Genomic DNA, 19,384 nt, shown 5'->3' with positions numbered 1-19,384 from the left:
GTCGTATGGACGGGTAAGTACGTGTGACGGGGGTTAATCGTTTGTGCGGCACATTCAACAAAAATGAACGTGCCGCACATACGATGGGGGCCGTTACGATCGCATACGATATCGTATGCAGAATCGTAACATGTAAAGAAGGCTTTAAGAACTGTATGGGGTACAATGAGCAGCGAAGGTGAGTGTTAAAGTGAGCATTTTATTTTTCTCCATTTGTTCACCAAAGAGAAAGGGAAAAGAAAACACAAAGCGCACCGATCTAATTGTAACTGTATAGATAAGTCATAGGTGAGTTACCAGTATATTTTCATACACTCACTTTTAACAAGCCTTGTTAACTTGCTTATCGATCCTTTAGGACCTCAGATCTCAATGGAGAGTTCTCCTTCCCAAATGGTATGCTGCAGACTCCTGGTGGCTATTCTGTAACTCAGCCCGAGTTACCATAGGAATAATAACAAGGTCAAATCCTCCAGGCTGTGTGCGCTCCCAAATAATTTGATCATACAGGCTGTAATTATTTCCTGTACAATTTTTTATTATTTTTACAAGAACAAACAACGTGTTTCGACAAATAAATGCCTTCCTCAGGTATATTGTATAGATGAACTAGATGTTTGTCGAAACGTGTTATTTGTTCTTGTAAAAATAATAAAAAATTGTACAGGACATAATTACAGCCTGTATGATCAAATTGTTGGGAGCGCACACAGCCTGGAGGATTTGACATTGATATTTTTCTCCATTTTAAATTTATTATACTCTAGGGTCTCTCCAAAACCCAGAGCATAAAAATGGGTATTCAGTTTGCTTAGAATAAATCAGCTGCAAATCCAGTTTTCAGATATTTCCACACGATTTCTCATAAGCTCCACTTATCTGAACATGGTGTAATGCCTGCCTGGATCAACAGACTCAGGGGGATGTAATGGACAGGCTAGAGGGAAGCCACTCACCAAGCAGGACCCCCAGAACCCTGAAACCCTTTAATAGAGTTCAGCACGGTTCGTGGTTCGTGGTTCTCCAGTTCATAGTTCGAATGATTTTGGGGCCTGTTCAAGATCGAATTAGAACTCGAGCTTTTTGCTAAAGCTCGATAGTTCTAGTTACGTTCGGGAACGGTTTAAGCAGCAAAAAGCCAAGCTAATTACTAGCTGGCTTTCCGCCGTAATACTGTAAGTCACTCTATGAAATTTCAGCGTATAGTTTGCGGGAACAGCGCGTCCAGATCACTGCTGCTGGGATAATGGCGATCGCCATATTTTTTTTTCTGTTCTTCCTTCTCTCCCTAAGCGCGCGTGTAGTGGGGCGGGCCAGCATGCCAGCCAATCCCAGACACACACACAGCTAAATGGACTTTTAGCCAGAGAAGCAACGGCATGTGTGATAGGATGTCCATGTCACATGTCACTGCATTATAAATACGGGCATCTGCCCGTCTGGACGCCATAATCTGCCTTCTGCGTCTGGGTGCAGTCACCACAGGTGCAGCTCCTGTCTCCGATACTGCTGTGTACGCTTTACACACAGAGCTATACAGAATAGGGATAGAAGTTTCTTTCAGCCCTTGTAAGGGCTAATAACAGCAGGCTCAGAGCCATAGGTGACAGTCAGGTCCGTGGAAAGAAGTTTTAACAGCTACAGATAAGAGCGTCTGTGTAGCTAAGGTCAGGGAGTTCCTTGCTGCATTTCACCATTAGGAGGGATAGAAAGTGAGGCTTCCTTTCCTCTACAGTGACCCACAACCCGGCCACTGTACCCTCCTGCCCTTTGCACACTCAAGCTCATTGTTACTAAGCCATTATACTAGCAAACACTGAGGAAACTTAGTGGCATCCTAAAAGTGGCTGTTGGACTTCCATTAGTGTCCCACTAGTGCAAATCTATTTGCAGCACCTCTGCATTGCACACTCAACCTCATTGTTACTAAGCCATTATACTAGCAAACACTGAGGAAACTTAGTGGCATCCTAAAAGTGGCTGTTGGACTTCAATTAGTGTCCCACTAGTGCAAATCTATTTGCAGCACCTCTGCATTGCACACTCAAACTCATTGTTACAAAGCCATTATAATACCAAACACTGAGGAAACTTAGTGGCATTCTAAAAGTGGCTGTTGGACTTCCATTAGTGTCCCACTAGTGCAAATAAATTTGCAACACCTCTGCATTGCACACTCAAACTCATTGTTACAAAGCCATTATAATACCTAACACTGAGGAAACTTAGTGGAATCCTAAAAGTGGCTGTTGGACTTCATTAGTGTCCCACTGGTGCAAATCTATTTGCAACACCTCTGCATTGCACACTCAAGCGCATTGTTACAAAGCCATTATACTAGCAAACACTGAGGAAACCTAGTGGCATCCTAAAAGTGGCTGTTGGACTTCCATTAGTGTCCCACTAGTGCAAATCTATTTGCAGCACCTCTGCATTGCACACTCAAACTCATTTTTACTAAGCCATTATACTAGAAAACTGTGCTGCCATTTTAAGGGCCATTGTTTCATTGTCCGGGATAGTTATTGTTGTTTATTCTGCTGTCAATAAAGGTAGAACACCGCTGCAATCTACACCACCTCTCAATTTTTACTACCACATTTTAAGTGGACATTCTTGTGGCTAGCAAAATGAGTGGCAAAATGACAGATGCTGGTGGAAAGGGGAACAGGCGTGTTGGAAAAGGAAAAAAAGTTTGTGTCCGTGGGGAAGGTGGCAAAGCTCCACTAACATCTGCTGAAGATAGGCCATCTTCCAGCAAAAGTAAGATGTCTACTACTTTCCGTGGACAATCGGATGTGTTCCCTTTTTTACGAACACGAACAATTGGAACAAAGGTAGATGTTGCCCAAAAAAAGAAAATGCTTGAATGGATCTCAAGTGGTCCAACAAGTGCCCTCTCCTCCACCTCAACTATCGCATCCAAAAAACACCAGTCCTCTGAGTTGTCATCACAATCACATTTGCTTTCTCCCAGCTCTCAAGTCTCCATCCGCCCTGCACAGTATGGTGGAACAGAGATGGCTGAGTCTGCAGAGCTGTTCAGTCACACTATAGCCTGGGAATGAGAGGTCTGCTCCCAAGCTACAGTGAGTACAGACCAGGAAATGGTCTGCAGTGATGCCCCGAACCTTTTGTGACTCAGATTCAGGCCATGATGACCAAGTTCATGAGCATAATGTTGACCCTTATTCACAAACTGAAACACCTGTTGTAATAGACAAGGAGGAACATACTGATGATGATGATGAGACGCAGATACCAGATTGGGATGACAACTTAAATATTCGTTTAGGGCAGATAGAGGCTCGGTCTGAGGGGGAGGAGAGTGCAAACACAACGCTTGATGAAGAACTTCTAGATCCCACCTACTGTCAACCCACAGTCAGGCACTCGAGATGGTCAACAGAGGCGGTAGAGGAGGATGCTACTGACTACGAAGTTAGCTTGCACCTTCCTGGACAGAGGAGGCGTACTGTAGCACATCTACAACTGCATCCTCAGCCACCACTCTGCCTCTGAGCACTAGTCGGGGTGGCTCAGAAGGTCGCATGCCCTCTCAGCCTTGCCTAGCCTGGTCCTTTTTTGACATAGCAAAAGATCGCCCAAATCATGTGATATGTAAAATTTGTCGTGATTCTGTAAGTAGAGGGAAAAACCTCAGCAGTTTGACAACTTCTTCCATGAATCGTCACATGAATAGATATCATATGTCCCAGTGGGAAGCTCACCGTGCTGCAATGCGGCCTAGCGGAGCAGACCATCCACCGCCTGCCCCTTCCAGTGCATCCGCACGCTCTTCATCTTCTAGGACTGTGGGGACAGCTGTCACACCTGGTTTTCCACGCACAACTTCCACCAGTGTAACCGCAACAAGCAGTTTGCTTGGTAGGTCGTCAGTTTGTTTGGAAGGGGAAACAAGTGCGTGTGTACAGCTCTCTCAGACATCAATAGCATCAACATTGGATGAAGGCAACATCATGTCTACGCCTGCACTTTCCTCACAAACCTGCATTTTTTTCAGGGACACCCTACTTAACACCGTCTACACACTGCAGCCAGATCTCTGTCCCTCAGATGTGGACAAATAAAAGGCCATTTCCTGCGACCCATGACAAAGCTAAGAGGTCAACTTTATCCCTCTGTAAGCTCTTGGCTACCGAAATGCTGCCTTTCCGCCTGGTGTACACACAGGATTTTAGAGACCCTGTCTGTTGCTGTGCCCCAGTACCAGATGCCCAGTCGCCACTACCTCTCTAAGAAAGGTGTGCCTGCGCTACATCAGCATTTAGCAGACAACATCACCGCTTCCTTGAGAAACTCTGTGTGTGAACGGGTGCATTTCACCACAGATACTTGGACCAGTAAGCATGGACAGGGACGTTACATGTCGCTGACTGGGCACTGGGTAACTATGGTGATAGATGGTGAAGGGTCTACTGCACAAGTCTTGCCGTGCCCACGACTTGTGTGTCAATCCTCTGTCTGTCCAAGTTCCTCCACTGCTTCTGCCTCCTCAACCTCATCTGGGTCCTCCACCTCCGCCCCAAGCCTGCCTGGTCAGGCCACCAGCGTTGTAACTGCGCAGAAGGAATCACGCACACCCCATTACTATGCTGGCAGCAGAGCGCAACGGCATCAGGCGGTCTTTATCTTGAAATGTCTTGGAACTAAGAGTCACACAGTGGCTAAGTTGTGGGCAGCTCTGGAGACTTAGTTTGGTAAATGGTTGTCTCCACTCAACCTGCAGCCTGGTAAGGCCGTGTGCGACAATGCTGCAAACCTGGGTGCGGCCCTTCGCCTGGGCAAGGTGACAAACGTGCCTTGTATGGCTCACGTGTTTAACCTTGTTGTCCAGCAATTTTTAACACACTATCCCGGCCTAGATGGCCTTCTGAACAGGGCATGAAAACTGTCTGCTCACTTCCGCCGTTGAACCACCGCTGCTGAGCGACTTGCATCGCTCCCGAAGTCTTTCGGCCTGCCGGTTCATCGCCTGAAATGCGATGTGCCGACACGCTGGAATTCGACTCTCTACATGTTACAGCGACTGTGGCAGCACCGCTGAGCCCTGGTGCAATACGTCATGACGTATAGCCTGGGCCAACGAGATGCAGAGGTGGGGCAGATCACCCTGATGGAGTGGTCTCAGATCAAGGACCTATGCACCCTTCTGCACAGTTTTGACATGGCGACGAATATGTTTAGCGCTGACAATGCCATTATCAGCATGACAATTCCAGTCATTTACATGCTGGAGCACACGCTAAATACTATTCGGACTCAGGGGGTGGGACAACAGGAAGGGGAGGAACTACAGGAGAATTCATATGCGCAAGACACAACAACATCACCAAGGTCCAGACGTTCATCATCACCAACGCGGCAGGCATGGGACCATGTTGGACAGGGATCAACAAGCGCGCATGGTAGCAGGCGAAATGTTGAGGAAGGTGCAGGAGAACATGAAGAAATGGAGGACGAACTGTCCATGGACATGGAAGACTCAGCGGATGAGTGAGACCTTGATCTAATTTCAGTTGAAAGAGGTTGGGGGGAGATGTCAGAGGAAGAAAGAACGGTTAGCACCTCTATGCCACAAACACAGCGTGGACTTGGTCCGCATGGCTGCGCCAGACACATGAGCGCCTTCTTGCTGCACTACCTCCAACATGACCCTCGTATTGTCAAAATAAGAAGTGATGATGAGTACTGGCTTGCCACACTATTAGATACCCGGTACAAGTCCAAATTTTGTGACATAATTCCAGCCATAAAAAGGGACACACGTATGCAGGAGTATCAGCAAAAGCTGTTACTCGATTTTAACTTGGCTTTTCCACAAAACACCCGTGGTGCACAGAGTGAATCTCCCAGTTGTAACTTGACAAACATGGGACGGTCTCGTCATCTTCAACAGTCTAACCGTACCAGCAGCACCGTATCTGGTGCTAATAACATCAATTTTATTGAATCTTTTCATAATTTTTTTAGACCATCCTTTGCAACGCCAGCAGAGACAAGAAGTCTGACACATAGTCAACGGCTGCAGAGGATGATACAGGAGTATCTCCAAATGAACATCGATGCCATGACTTTGCAACTGGAGTCTTGCTCATTTTGGGCTTCAAATCTTGAAAAATGGCCAGAGCTCTCCACTTACGCCTTGGAGATTTTGTCGTGTCCAGCTGCCAGCGTTGTCTCTGAACGTGTCTTCAGTGCTGCTGGGTGTGTGCTGACAGATAAGCGCACGCGTCTGTCCAGTGACAATGTGGACAGACTAACGTTCATCAAAATGAACAAGTCATGGATCCACAAAGAATTTACTACCCCTGTGTAATCCTGGGGAGAGTAAATGCTTGTGGATTTGGAATGTGCTTGATGCAAATCTACCTGTGAAGTGTACATCTGGGGCACAAGTGCTGCCACTGAATGGGTGGGTGTCTGTGTGGCCCAATTTTTGGAAAAAAGGGAGACTCCGCTTGGAGTAACCCTTGCTTACAGTGTTTTTTAAAAGGAGCCAAGATGAACAAGTCATGGTTCAGCAAAGACTATGCTACCTACCCTGGTGCAATCCTGAGGACGGTTAAGGATGGCGTATTTTTGAATGTGCTTGATTAAAATCTACCTGTCCAGTTTGCAACTGGGTCACAAGTGCTGCTACTGAAGTGGTGTCTGTGGGGCCCAATTTTTGGAAAAAAGAGAGACTCTGCTTGGCGTCCCCTTGCAGTTTTATACATGATTTTAGAAGGGCATGCCGTGCCTATATCTGTGTCTCGTCCTCTTTTTCCTCGTAACACTGTTTTGTTTTCGCATGAGAATTTGTTCTTGTCACTTTCCCATGTGTTTGTGTTGTGTTGTGAGTTGTTTGTCACCTTTTGGACACCTTTGAGGGTGTTTTCTAGGTGTTTTTATGTGTTTGTGATTGCCTCACATTATTTCCTATGCAGTTCGAGTGGTTCGCCGAACCGGTTCGCCGAACCGAACTCGAACGAGACCTCCGTTTGGCGAACCGAACTCGAGCCAAACCACCATCGGTTCGCTCATCTCTACCCTTTAACCCCTATACAAGGATTTGGAATCACACAGGGCTCTGGAGATATGCCTTTTAACGGCGAACATTCAAGGACCGTATTCCTCATTGCAACTTTTTAACGGCACTGATGAATAAATTAATGTGGAACCTGTGGAAGGCTGCAGTCCGATGAGAGTAGTCGTCAGTCAGGGTCAAACCAGGAATAGCAGAACAGGGACAGAATCAGCAGACAAGGACGTAATCAGAAAACGGAGAAGAGGTCAAATCCGGATCGGGCAACGAGGTACAAAAACAGCAAGCAGAAGGGTAGTCAGCAAACACGCAAAAGTCAGCACACAAGAATCACAAAACAGAATAGGGCGGACTAGAAGCCAGGAAATCAGAACTATCTCTGGCAGTGGTCATGTGACAGGAGAGGGAATAAGAACGGTGTGGTGTCTTCCCATTGGCTGTAGCTGAATGCTGGCAACTTCAGCTGGAAGACAGACACCACCCACAGCTAGCCAGTGGTACTGCAGATCCCAAGATAACCCAGCTCAGTGGATGAACGGAGCCTGCGCCCACCAGTGCCCCTGGCATCGACGCCTCTCCCATCACCAGCACCATCCACGGCAGGAACACGGTGTCCCTGGTGATCGGAGCAGAAGTCGCTGGAGCAGACTCTGCCGGTGACGTAACACATGGCTGATTACTTGATAGATTTAGAGATTACTTCTGTGGATTGTTGTTTTTTTTTTGTAAAAAGCATTTCTTCCATATTAACTGCTTAACAATCGCTGATATGTCTTTTAACGGTGAACATTCAAGGACCTTATTCCTCATTGCAACTTTTTAACGGCACTGATGAATAAATTAATATTGCCCCCAACAGACAAAATTCACATGGGTTACAGCTACACAGTAATACCTTTACTTGCTAGTTTAATTTGTTCTTAACTCTTCAAGCTTTTAACTCAAGTTGCTCTTATGTCAAATTAAATTTCCCCATTAAAATTAGTTGAAATGCTATTAATCAATTCCAGCCCCTACTTATGGCCTCCCATGCTGGTATATGGGCCCTATCCTCTAGTATTATATAAATTATCCACCAACCTGGTACATGGCCACCATCCTGGAAAATAGTATCCCCCATCCTGGTACATTGCCCCCTATCCTGGTACATGGCCCCCCATCCTCTTACTTGGCATCTCATCCTGGCACATAGCCCTCCATGCTGGTACATATGATCACACATACTGGTACATTGACCCCCATCCTACTACATACACTCGTCGCAGATTGGGTCAACTTCTCCCCTTTTTATCTGGTTACACCTGTTACTTGCTACAGGGGAGATTGAGTGGACATGACATGAGGTTTTGTGTAAAATTCTGTCCAAATTGCATTTTTTCTCTGCCTTTATTGTTTTGTTCTATATACACAAAGGAAATAAACATACATATGACAAAACATGTGTAATTGCTATAAATTTTCTGAGAGAAATACTTAATTTTCTGGAACAATTTCAAGGGTGCTAACACTTTTGGCCATGACTATATATGTTGTATGCAATTTTCTCTAGTAAAGTGATATATAGATAATTTAAGAGAATCTGTCAGCAGGTTTTTGATACCTCATCTGAGAGCAGCATAATGTAGGCAAAAAGGTCCTTAGTTCAATGTTGTATCACTTAGATTACCGTTTGCAGCTGTTCTGACACAGTGAAAGATTTTAAAACTTGTATGTAGTATTACTGGGAAAGCTGCAAATGCAAAAATCTATTTCTGCCAAATTTGTATTCTAAAAATCAAATCATGCTACTTCCCTTCCAAGCCTTAGGGATACTTTGCACGTTGCGACATCGCTACTGCGATATCGTCGGGGTCAAATCGAAAGTGATGCACATCCGGCGACGGTAATGACTTCGCAACGTGTAAAGCCCAGACGCACCGATAAACGATCGCAAAAGCATCGAAAATCGGTGATCTGTGTAGTATCGGTCATTTCAATAATTTTGCTGCAGCGACAGGTACGATGTTGTTCCTCGTTCCTGTGGCAGCGCACATCGCTGTGTCTGAAGCCGTAGGATCGAGGAACATCTCCTTACCTGCGTCCCGCCTGCAATGAGAAAGGAAGGAGGTGGGCGGGATGTTTATGTCCCGCTCATCTCTGCCCCTTCGCTTCTATTGGCCGCCTGCCGTGTGACGTCGCTGTGACGCTGCACGACCCGCCCCCTTAGAAAGGAGGCGGGTCGCCGGGCAGAGCGACGTCGCAGGGCAGGTGAGTGCATGTGAAGCGGCCGTAGCGATAATGTTCGCAACGGCACCTACCACAAGAGATCGCATCTGCGACGGGGGCGGGGACTATCGCGCCCGGCATAGCTACAATCGGCTAGCAATGTCACAGCGTGCAAAGTACCCCTTACTGTTTGTTGAAACAGAGGTTTTTTGATGACCTGATGGGCCTCATCATGCTCAGAAGAAACTACGTAACAAATAATAGATACCATTTTGTTATGCTATCTATTTTCATGTCATGCTAAAATTTGGGGCTAATCAACATTTTAGACAAAAAAAAAATCATTTTTTTTAAATTATACTTTGCATTAATTCCTATGTAGCACTTGAAGGGTTACATTTTTTTTATGGCAGCAGTTTTTAAGTACAGGGGTACAGTTTTTAAAATGGTACCACTTTTGGGGATTTTCCAATATATAGGCCCCTCAAAGGCCATATAAATCTTAATAGGTCCCAAAAAAACAGGATTGTAAATGTTGTGAAAAAATGAGAAATTGCTGCTAAAATTTTACTCCTGCAAAGAACCCAACAAAATAAAATGATGTTTGAAAAATGATGCAGATGCAAAGTAGACTTTAAGGGGTACTTACGACATCGCATGCCGATGCTGCAATGTCGAGCGCAATAGTCCCCGCCCCCGTCGCAGCTGCGATATCTTGTGATTGCTGGCGTAGCGAACATTATTGCTACGCCAGCTTCACATGCATTTACCTGTCCTGCGACGTCGCTCTGGCCGGTGAACTGCCTCCTTTCTAAGGGGGCGGGTCGTGCGGCGTCACAGCGATGTCACAGGGCAGACGGCCAATAGCAGCGGAGGGGCGGAGATGAGCAGGATTTAAACATCCCGCCCACCTCCTTCCTTCTCATAGCAGCCGGGACGCAGGTAAGGTGATGTTCCTCGCTTCTGCGGCTTTACACACAGCGATGTGTGCTGCCGCAGGAGTGAGAAACAACATCGTACCTGTCGCTGCACCAGCATTATGGAAATGTCGGAGAATACACTGATGATATGATAACGACGCTTTTGCGCTCGTTCATCGTATCTAAAAGGATTTACACACTACGACATCGCAAGTGACGCCGGATGTGCGTCACTTTCGATGTGACCCCACCGACATCGCACCTGCACCTGTAGTATGCAAAGCCGGCCTAAAGCTGTGACAGAAAGGGTTATTGTTGAGCTGCTGTGAAGAACAAGATTGTGATTGGACCTGATGAAGGAGTTGAAATCTCCGAAACACATTATCCAATGAATCACCAGTAAGACATTCCTGGATTGTCCCGTTCTCTATGGCAGTGCAGAATTAATCTTTTCTGTCACAGTTTTACAATCTAAAACAATGAAGGGCTGCAGCAGCTGTGTTTTATATGCTTGCCAGTGCATGTGACTTCTTCACAACCTAACAACGTGAGCCTTTAAAGTGTTTCACCCCTTCCTGTTTACCCAGTAAGGCCCCATTTGCTCTTCTCTGTCTTTCAGTTTGTAAATGTAAAGTAGACATATGGGAAATGCTATTTATTGATTATTTTGTACAACATGACTAGCTAGATTATAGATAAAAAATTTGATAGTTGGAAAATGGCAACATTTCAAAATTCTGATAGTTTCACAAATAAACGCAAAAATATTGACATAAATTTACCACTAACATACAATATGTCCCAGAAAACTGAGATATGCTGAGGCATTTCAGAGTTATTACTTCAAAAAGTGACACTGGTTGGATTTAAAAAATTGGCCTCGTCATTAAGGTCAAAATTGGCTCCTTTACTAAGGGGTTAACAAAATGGAGTGAACAAGTTACATCATATTAGATTTTCTTTACTCATTATTCTCAGTTTTACCCAAACTCCTCTCCACTCCTCCACTTAAACAAAACATCCTACAAATCATCAAATACCATATTTTTCATTTTATAAAACGCACAGGGTTATAAGATGCACACCAAATTTAGAAATAAAAATGGGTAAAAAAAATGTGGTCCGTCTTATACTCCGGTGTTGTCTTAGCGGGGTCACAGGAGGCAGATGCTGTGCTGGTAGAGGCAGTGGGTCAGTGCTAGCAGTAGCGGCAGGTCAGTGCTGGCAGCGGTGGTGGGTCAGTGCTCGCAGCAGAGGCGGGTCAGTGCTCGCAGCAGTGGCGGGTCAGTGCTCACAGCAGAGGCGGGTCAGTGCTGGCGGTGGCAGAGGTGATGGGTCAGTGCTGGCAGTGGAAGCTATGGTGGTTGTGTGGTAGAGCAGGCTGGAGCGGTGAGTGTCCCAGATGCTCTGTCGGCGTGAAGACTTCAAAGACTCTCATCCAAGAGCTCCATCTGCGCATGCACTGACTCTGGGCACCATCATTAGAAGCCTGGACTGTGGACAGACCATCTGGGATACCTGCCACACATAGCTTCCGGTAAGCTATATTCGGATTATAAGACTCACCCCTCATTTTCCTCCCACATTTTTGGGAGGAAAAGTGCATCTTATAATCCGAAAAATACAGTAATTTAAGAAACTATCCAAGTGGAAAGAAAAAAAGAATCAAAGAAATTGACAGACAAAAGTGGAGGGACAAGAAAGTAATAGATTACTAAAATAGTTAAATGGTCAGGCACATAATCTACTAAAACAACTCTGAAACATTTTAGGTGCCCACGTATACTAAGTATTTATTTTGCTCATATATAAACTTGACATAACAAATATACTTCACATAACATGTTCTAGAAAAGAAAACTCTTCCTGCTTCGACAGAAAGACATTTTTAGTGATCGAAGATACAGATTACATTTTCTTTTAGCAAAATATTTAGAAATTATTAAAGCAAACAAACAAAAAATAAAATTAAAAGCAAGTAACATAAAAGAGTGGAATATTCAGATTTGGCAATATAATACATAATTTCGTAAGGCATTGTTAGTAACATTACACAATGCAGAGATTTAATATTTTTTTTATACATTTTATATACAGTTGTGCCATTGGAGCTGAGCTGCAAAATATATGAAAGCAGACATGTTTTTGCAGATTTTAAAATCTCTTTAACTGTATGCTTCTGCCAAGTATAACTTGATTAAAGGCCCTGTTACACGCAACGACATCTCTAGCGATCTCGTTAGCGATATGACATGCCCAGATCGTTGCAACAATTTGCCAAGATCGCATATAGGTCGTTTAGTAGCGGTCACACGTACACATTTTACAAACGACGCTACATCGTTCAGCGAGATATTGTTTGACCAAGGCGGTCATGTGGATGTTGTTCATCGTTGGCAGGGTGTCACACGTAGCAATATGTCTGCTGCGTTCTAAACGACGAACAATATTTTGAAACTGAACGACGTGTTAACGATCAACGATTTTCACCCAATTTTCGATCGTTCGGAGTCGCATGTAGGTGTCACACGCAATGACGTCGCTAACGATGACGGAAGGGCGTCATGGAAACCGTGACCCTGACAACATATCGTCAGATAAATTGTAGCGTGTAACGGGGCCTTTAATTGCATCAATACATTGTTATACTGAGTTTACATATCCAGTAATAATCAGTTAGAATGGATCCTGTACGAATCCATTGGCAAAAAAAGTTGTGTAAACACAACTTTTTTGAAAAAAATGATTTTTCCATGATCCATTTTTTTAACACGGGATTCTATGGAAAATGGATCCGTTAACTGATTGCGCTTTAGCCATCCGATTTTCTTGCATTTGTAAAGGATCCATTTTTTTTGCTTATTGGATCAGTTTCAAATGGAAGATAAATAGCAATCAGTTAACAGATCCATTTTCCATAGACGCCCAAAAAACAGATCTTGCAGAAATCAATTTTTCAAAATGGACAAATAAATTATTTTTTGCCATCAGATTACTGCTGGATCTGTTCTTAGTGTCGGACTGGCTACCAGAGGAATCTCCAGTAATACCAGACTTGGCCACGATTACCTGCACTGATCTCTGGAGCTCTCACCTGAGCTCCGGATTATAGCCTGGACTGAACTCAGGGTTTGCAGGACTGAATCGTGAGCGCCCACTGATTCCATGGCAAATGCAGTTCAGTTTATGTCACAGCTGCGGACAGACCGGGCTAAACCCCAGAGCTCATGTGAAAGCTTTAGAGTTCAACCCGACCTGTCCTCAGCTGCCATGAACTGAACTGCAATCGCCGGGGAATCAGTCAGTTCTCGCGGTTCAGTCCTGCAAACCCCGAGTTCAGTCCAGGCTGCACTCCGGAGCTCAGGTGACAGCTCCGGAGTTCAGTGCAGGTAACCGCGGCCAGGACTGGTATTACTGGAGATTCCTCCGGTATCCAGTCCGACACTGTCTGTTCTAACATGATTACTAGACATGTGAACTTAGCCTTGTCTGTTATTTTTTTAAATGCCTTGTCTTGATCAAAAATCAATTCCATGATTGTTATACGCTCGTTATTACAAAAGCTTAAAAAAGACCTAGGCCCAGCAAGTTCACCCTACCACACAGATGTGAAAGCAATTTTCCATTTTGACTTACCCATTACAAAACATTACTGTTTGATTTGAAGATGTTAGAAGATCATCCATGTTTAAATTAACTGTGAATATTCCTCCAATTATAATATCCCCGTGCTGATAATATTCATATTCTTCTACTGCCTTATTCATTGTCAGCTTACATGTCGGTGATAATGCCAAAGTCATACAAAGAGTAAGCCACAGGGTGATAACAGTGATCATGGCTGGATGAAAATAAATTGTGAAATTACTTTGTCAAAATCAGTCTTTGAGAAATATGCTTTGTCCGTAGAATTGAGGGATCCGATATCAGCAATGGGTCAATAACATTCAGCATCTGTGCTGCAGCGAGCAACAATTCACAAATTATATATTCTCTTTGTTTACTTAAAATATGTAATTAAGTCAAACTTTAATATTAAACTCACCAGATGGGACCAACTTTTTTTTTTTGACAAGTGACTAAATAAAATGTTCTTGTTAACTAATTCCTGGCAAAACCGCACATATGTCCAAACGACCAGATCTTTGGAAATTCAAAACTGTTGGGTTTTCCAAACATTCTCCAAAAATGTATTTGGGGTTAATAAATTTGCTTAAATTGCATCGTTAAAGGCTGCTTTACACGTATCAATTTATCGTGCGTTCGCATGTGCGATCGCACCCGCCCCGTCGTTTGTGCGATACAGGCAATTTGTTGCACGTGTCGCACAAACTCGGTAACCCCCGTCACACGTACTTACCTCCCGAACAACATCGCTGTGGGCGGCAAACATCCTCTTCCTGAAGGAGGAGGGATGTTCGGCGTCACAGCGACATCACACAGCGGCCGGCCAATAGAAGCAGAGGGGCGGAGATGACCGGGACGTAAACATCCCGCCCACCTCCTTCCTTCCGCATTGCCGGTGACCGCAGGTAAGCTGCAGTTCATTGTTCCCGTGGTGTCACACGGAGCGATGTGTGCTGCCTCGCTAACGATGAACAACCGAAGCACAGAAGGACATACGATTTTTTTTAAAATGAGCGACGTGTCAACGAGCAACGATAAGGTGAGTATTTTTGCTCGTTCACAGTCGCTCATTTGTGTTACACACTACAATATGTCAAACAAGGCCGGATGTGCGTCACTAATGACGTGAGCCCGACCACATATCGTTTGATAAATCGTAGCGTGTAACGTGCCCTTAATAATAAAAACTATAGTAATAAAATTGAATGGCCAGGAAATTAATGTCCAAAATATTTTCACCTATTTTCTGGTGGAAAGGGTTCAGATGCTGTACCCGCACAATCACCACTGGTTCTGTGGCTTATCTTGTAGCTCAGACCTGGCTCTCACTGCGAGGTGTGGTGCCTGTGCTGTTCCCGGCAAGGTGAATGGCACAAAAAATAAGTAAATAATGATAATTTTTCAACTGCTGTAGATTTGTTTTTTTTCTGGTTCCCAGAGAACACAGTACGCTGCAGCTCATATTTATCCTGCGCACTACGCTGAGCGCTTACATTCGGGATTACGTGTAAATCTTTAAAAAAACGTGATTCAGACAATATTCCCAATAGAAAATTCACTGTAATGAGCCAGGGTGAGTCACTTCAAACTACCATCTGGCCTGTGGTGCTGCGGTATCCATCTCTTTACATGTCTTTTTAAGGCTGCATTAAAGTCCAGTTTTCAGCAGTTTTGTTCACCTTTGAAATGACAGACACCATTGAACAGATATTGAAGTCCGGAGTAATTCTGCCGGTTCATTATAGTGAATGGATCCATTGGGGATTTCACCTGAATCATGTATTTCGGAGATGTAGATGGAAACACCGACCTACGTGCTCAGGATAGAGCACAGAGAAAAGTGAACTGATCCAAAATGTTCTGTACCCAAATCATTAAATAGCATTCAACTAAACCCACAAAAACACAAGTCCCCACCCAGGTCCATAATCTGTTAATTGAAATATAGGCGTCTTCAATGTATCTGGTATCACAAAGGCTCTGGAAAAATGCTATGACTCCCTTCCTCAAAAAAGAAATCCTCAAGATCTGAGCTCCAAAATACAAATGCCTCCCACCCTTCTGATACCCACAATGGGCCAAAACCACAGTTAGCATCCACATGTTTGGTATTATTGGTATTATTTTAGTGAGGTGAGCTTACTCAATTTACGGGTTGCATGTTTCCAGAAGCATGTGTGACACCCCTAACTATATCAGGGTCCTGCATCCTCTCCTTTCATGGTGCAGGGCCCACCCCCCATGGTTTCAGGAACCAAGATACAGTTGTCAGACCATCAGCACTACAAATCCCAACATGCACCTCACACCATGACTGTCAGGCAGACTGGTGGGAGGGAGGAAGTGGAGAGAAGAGCTTAGAGAGTGTAGAGAGAGCTCCTGAAGTGTGAGGAGCTGGAGGGAGATGGAGGGTCGCAAGCAGTGACCCAGGGCCAGAAGAGACGGTAGCCAGCCTCAGCTAGCAACAACGACTGACTGGTGCCAAGCACGACAGGGTTTGGGGCGAGAGCACACTGAGGGGGACAGGGTCTCCCATACAAACAGTCCTCTAAGGTCCCGCGTGCTAGCTCCCAAGGGCAAGGACTTTGCCTAATAAGAGAAGAACCTTTTCTGATAGTTCCAGACTATAGGGACTCCAGACAGAAACACTGTGCACGGAGGAAGGCACTGGATCACTAATGACACCTGGGGCACGGGACCTGGACGTGTTCCCTAGGGGCTACAGTGACTAGAGATGAGCGAACCAGCCGTGGTTTGGCTCGAGTTCGGTTCGTCGAACGGGTGTCCCGTTCGAGTTCGGTTTGGCGAACGTTCGACGAACCGAACTCAAACCGCATAGGAAACAATGGCAGGCAATCATAAACACATAAAAACACCTAGAAAACACCCTCAAAGGTGTCCAAAAGGTAACAAACAACTCACAACACAACACAAACACATGGGAAGGTGACAAGGACATATACTGATGCAAAACAAAAGAGCTGGACAAGAAAAAAGAGGAGGAGACACAGATATAGGCATGGCACGCCCTTCTAAAATTATGTAAAACACCACAAGGTGACTCCAAGCGGAGTTCTCCCTTTTTTCCAAAAATTGGGCCACACACACACCCACCCCTTCAGTGGCAGCAGTATTCCCCAGTTGTACACTTCACAGCTAGATTTGCATCAAGCACATTCAAAAATACGCCATCCTTTTCCGTCCTCAGGATTGCACCGGAGTAGGTAGCAAAGTCTTTGCTGAACCATGACTTGTTCATCTTGGCTACTTTTAAAAAACACAGCAAGCAAGGATTACTCCAAGCGGAGTCTCCCTTTTTTCCAGAAATTGGGCCACACAGGCACTCACCCCTTCAGTGGCAGCACTTGTGCCCCAGTTGTACACTTCACAGCTAGATTTGCATCAAGCACATTCAAATATACGCCATACTTAACCGTCCCCAGGATGACACCGGGGTAGGTAGCAAAGTCTTTGCTGAACCATGACTTGTTCATCTTGGCTCCTTTTAAAAAACACAGCAAGCAAGAGTTACTCAAAGCGGAGTCTCCCTTTTTTTCCAAAAATTGGGCCCCACACACACCCACCCCTTCAGTGGCAGCACTTGTGCCCCAGTTGTACACTTCACAGCTAGATTTGCATCAAGCACAATCAAAAATACGCCATACTTAACCGTTTCCAGGATGACCCCGGGGTAGGTAGCAAAGTCTTTCCTGATCCCAGATCTGTTCATCTTGGATCATTTTTAAAAACAATGATAGCAAGGGTTACTCCAAGCGGAGTCTCCCTTTTTTCCAAAAATTGGGCCACACAGACAACCCCATCAGTGGCAGCACTTGTGCCCTAGTTGCAAACAGGATGTTTTGATTTGCATCAAGCACATTCCAAATCCACAAGCATTTACTCTCCCCAGGATGACACAGGGGTAGTAAATTCATTGTGGATCCATGACTTGTTCATTTTAATGAACGCTAGTCTGTTCACATTGTCACTGGACAGACGCATGCGCTTATCTGTCAGCACACACCCAGCAGCACTGAAGACACGTTCAGAGACAACGCTGGCAGCTGGACACGACAAAATCTCCAAGGCGTAAGTTGAGAGCTCTGGCCATTTTTCAAGATTTGAAGCCCAAAATGAGCAAGGCTCCATTTGCAAAGTAATGGCATCGATGTTCATTTGGAGATACTCCTGTATCATCCTCTCCAGCCGTTGACTATGTGTCAGACTTGTTGTCTCTGGTGGCCTTGCAAAGGACGGTCTAAAAAAATTATGAAAGATTCAATAAAATTGCTGTTACCAGCACCAGATACGGTGCTACTGGTATGGGTAGACTGTTGAAGATGATGAGACCGTCCCATGTTTGTCAAGTTACAACTGGGAGATTCACTCCCTGCACCTGCACGGTTGTTTGGTGGAAAAGCCGAGCTAAGATCGAGTAACAGCTTCTGCTGATACTCCTGCATACGTGCGTCCCTTTCTATGGCTGGAATTATGTCACAAAATTTGGACTTGTACCGGGGATCTAATAGTGTGGCAAGCCAGTAGTCATCATCACTTCTAATTTTGACAATACGAGGGTCATGTTGGAGGTAGTGCAGCAAGAAGGCGCTCATGTGTCTTGCACAGCCATGCGGACCAAGTCCACGCTGTGTTTGTGGCATAGAGGTGCTAACCGTTCTTTCTTCCTCTGACATCTCCCCTCAACCTCTTTCAACAGAAATTTGACCAAGGTCTCCCTCATCCGCTGAGTCTTCCATGTCCATGAACAGTTCGTCCTCCATTTCTTCATGTTCTCCTGCACCTTCCTCAACATTTCGCCTGCTACCATGCGCCCTTGTTGATCCCTGTCCCCCATGGTCCCATGCCTGCCGCGTTGGTGATGATGAACGTCTGGACCTTGGTGATGTTGTTGTGTCTTGCGCATATGAATCCTCCTGTAGTTCCTCCCCTTCCTGTTGTCCCACCCCTTGACTCCAAATAGTGTTTAGCATGTGCTCCAGCATGTAAATGACTGGAATTGTCATGCTGATAATGGCATTGTCAGCGCTAAACATATTCGTCACCATGTCGAAACTGTGCAGAAGGATGCATAGGTCCTTGATCTGAGACTACTCCATTAGGGTGATCTGCCCCACCTCTGCATCTCGTTGGCCCAGGCTAAACGTCATGACTAGAGTTGAACGCGGTTCGAGGTTCTCCAGTTCGCGGCTCGAGTGATTTTGGGGGCTGTTCTAGATCGAACTAGAACTCGAGCTTTTTGCTAAAGCTCGATAGTTCTAGATACGTTCGAGAACGGTTCTAGCAGCAAAAAGACAAGCTAATTACTAGCTGGCTTTCCGCTGTAATAGTGTAAGTCACTGTGTGACTCACACTATTATGAAATTTCAGTGTATAGTGTGCGGGAACAGCGCATTCAGATTACTGCTGTTTGGATAATGGCGATCGACATTTTTTTTCCCTTGTCTTCCTTCCCTAAGCGCGCGCGTGTAGTGGGGCGGGCCAGCATGTCAGCCAATCCCAGACACACACAGCTAAGTGGACTTTTAGCCAGAGAAGCAACAGCATGAGTGATAGGATGTCCATG

The 19,384-nt window shown here is 45.1% G+C and overlaps 1 protein-coding gene across 1 annotated transcript in view; it reads right to left on the bottom strand.

Annotated features, from left to right (window-relative positions):
* LOC142243624 (vomeronasal type-2 receptor 26-like) overlaps positions 1-19,384 on the bottom strand; it is a 200,767-nt gene that overhangs the window by 37,202 nt on the left and 144,181 nt on the right. Inside the window, exon 2 of the mRNA XM_075316068.1 lies at positions 13,810-14,014. Coding sequence (XP_075172183.1) covers positions 13,810-14,014 — 205 coding nt within the window. The remainder of the gene's footprint in view (positions 1-13,809; positions 14,015-19,384) is intronic.

This window comes from Anomaloglossus baeobatrachus, chromosome 1 (genome assembly GCF_048569485.1).
Source record: "Anomaloglossus baeobatrachus isolate aAnoBae1 chromosome 1, aAnoBae1.hap1, whole genome shotgun sequence".
In the NCBI taxonomy this organism is placed as follows: Eukaryota; Metazoa; Chordata; class Amphibia; order Anura; family Aromobatidae; genus Anomaloglossus; species Anomaloglossus baeobatrachus.
This window is presented reverse-complemented; position numbering and strand designations above follow the sequence as displayed.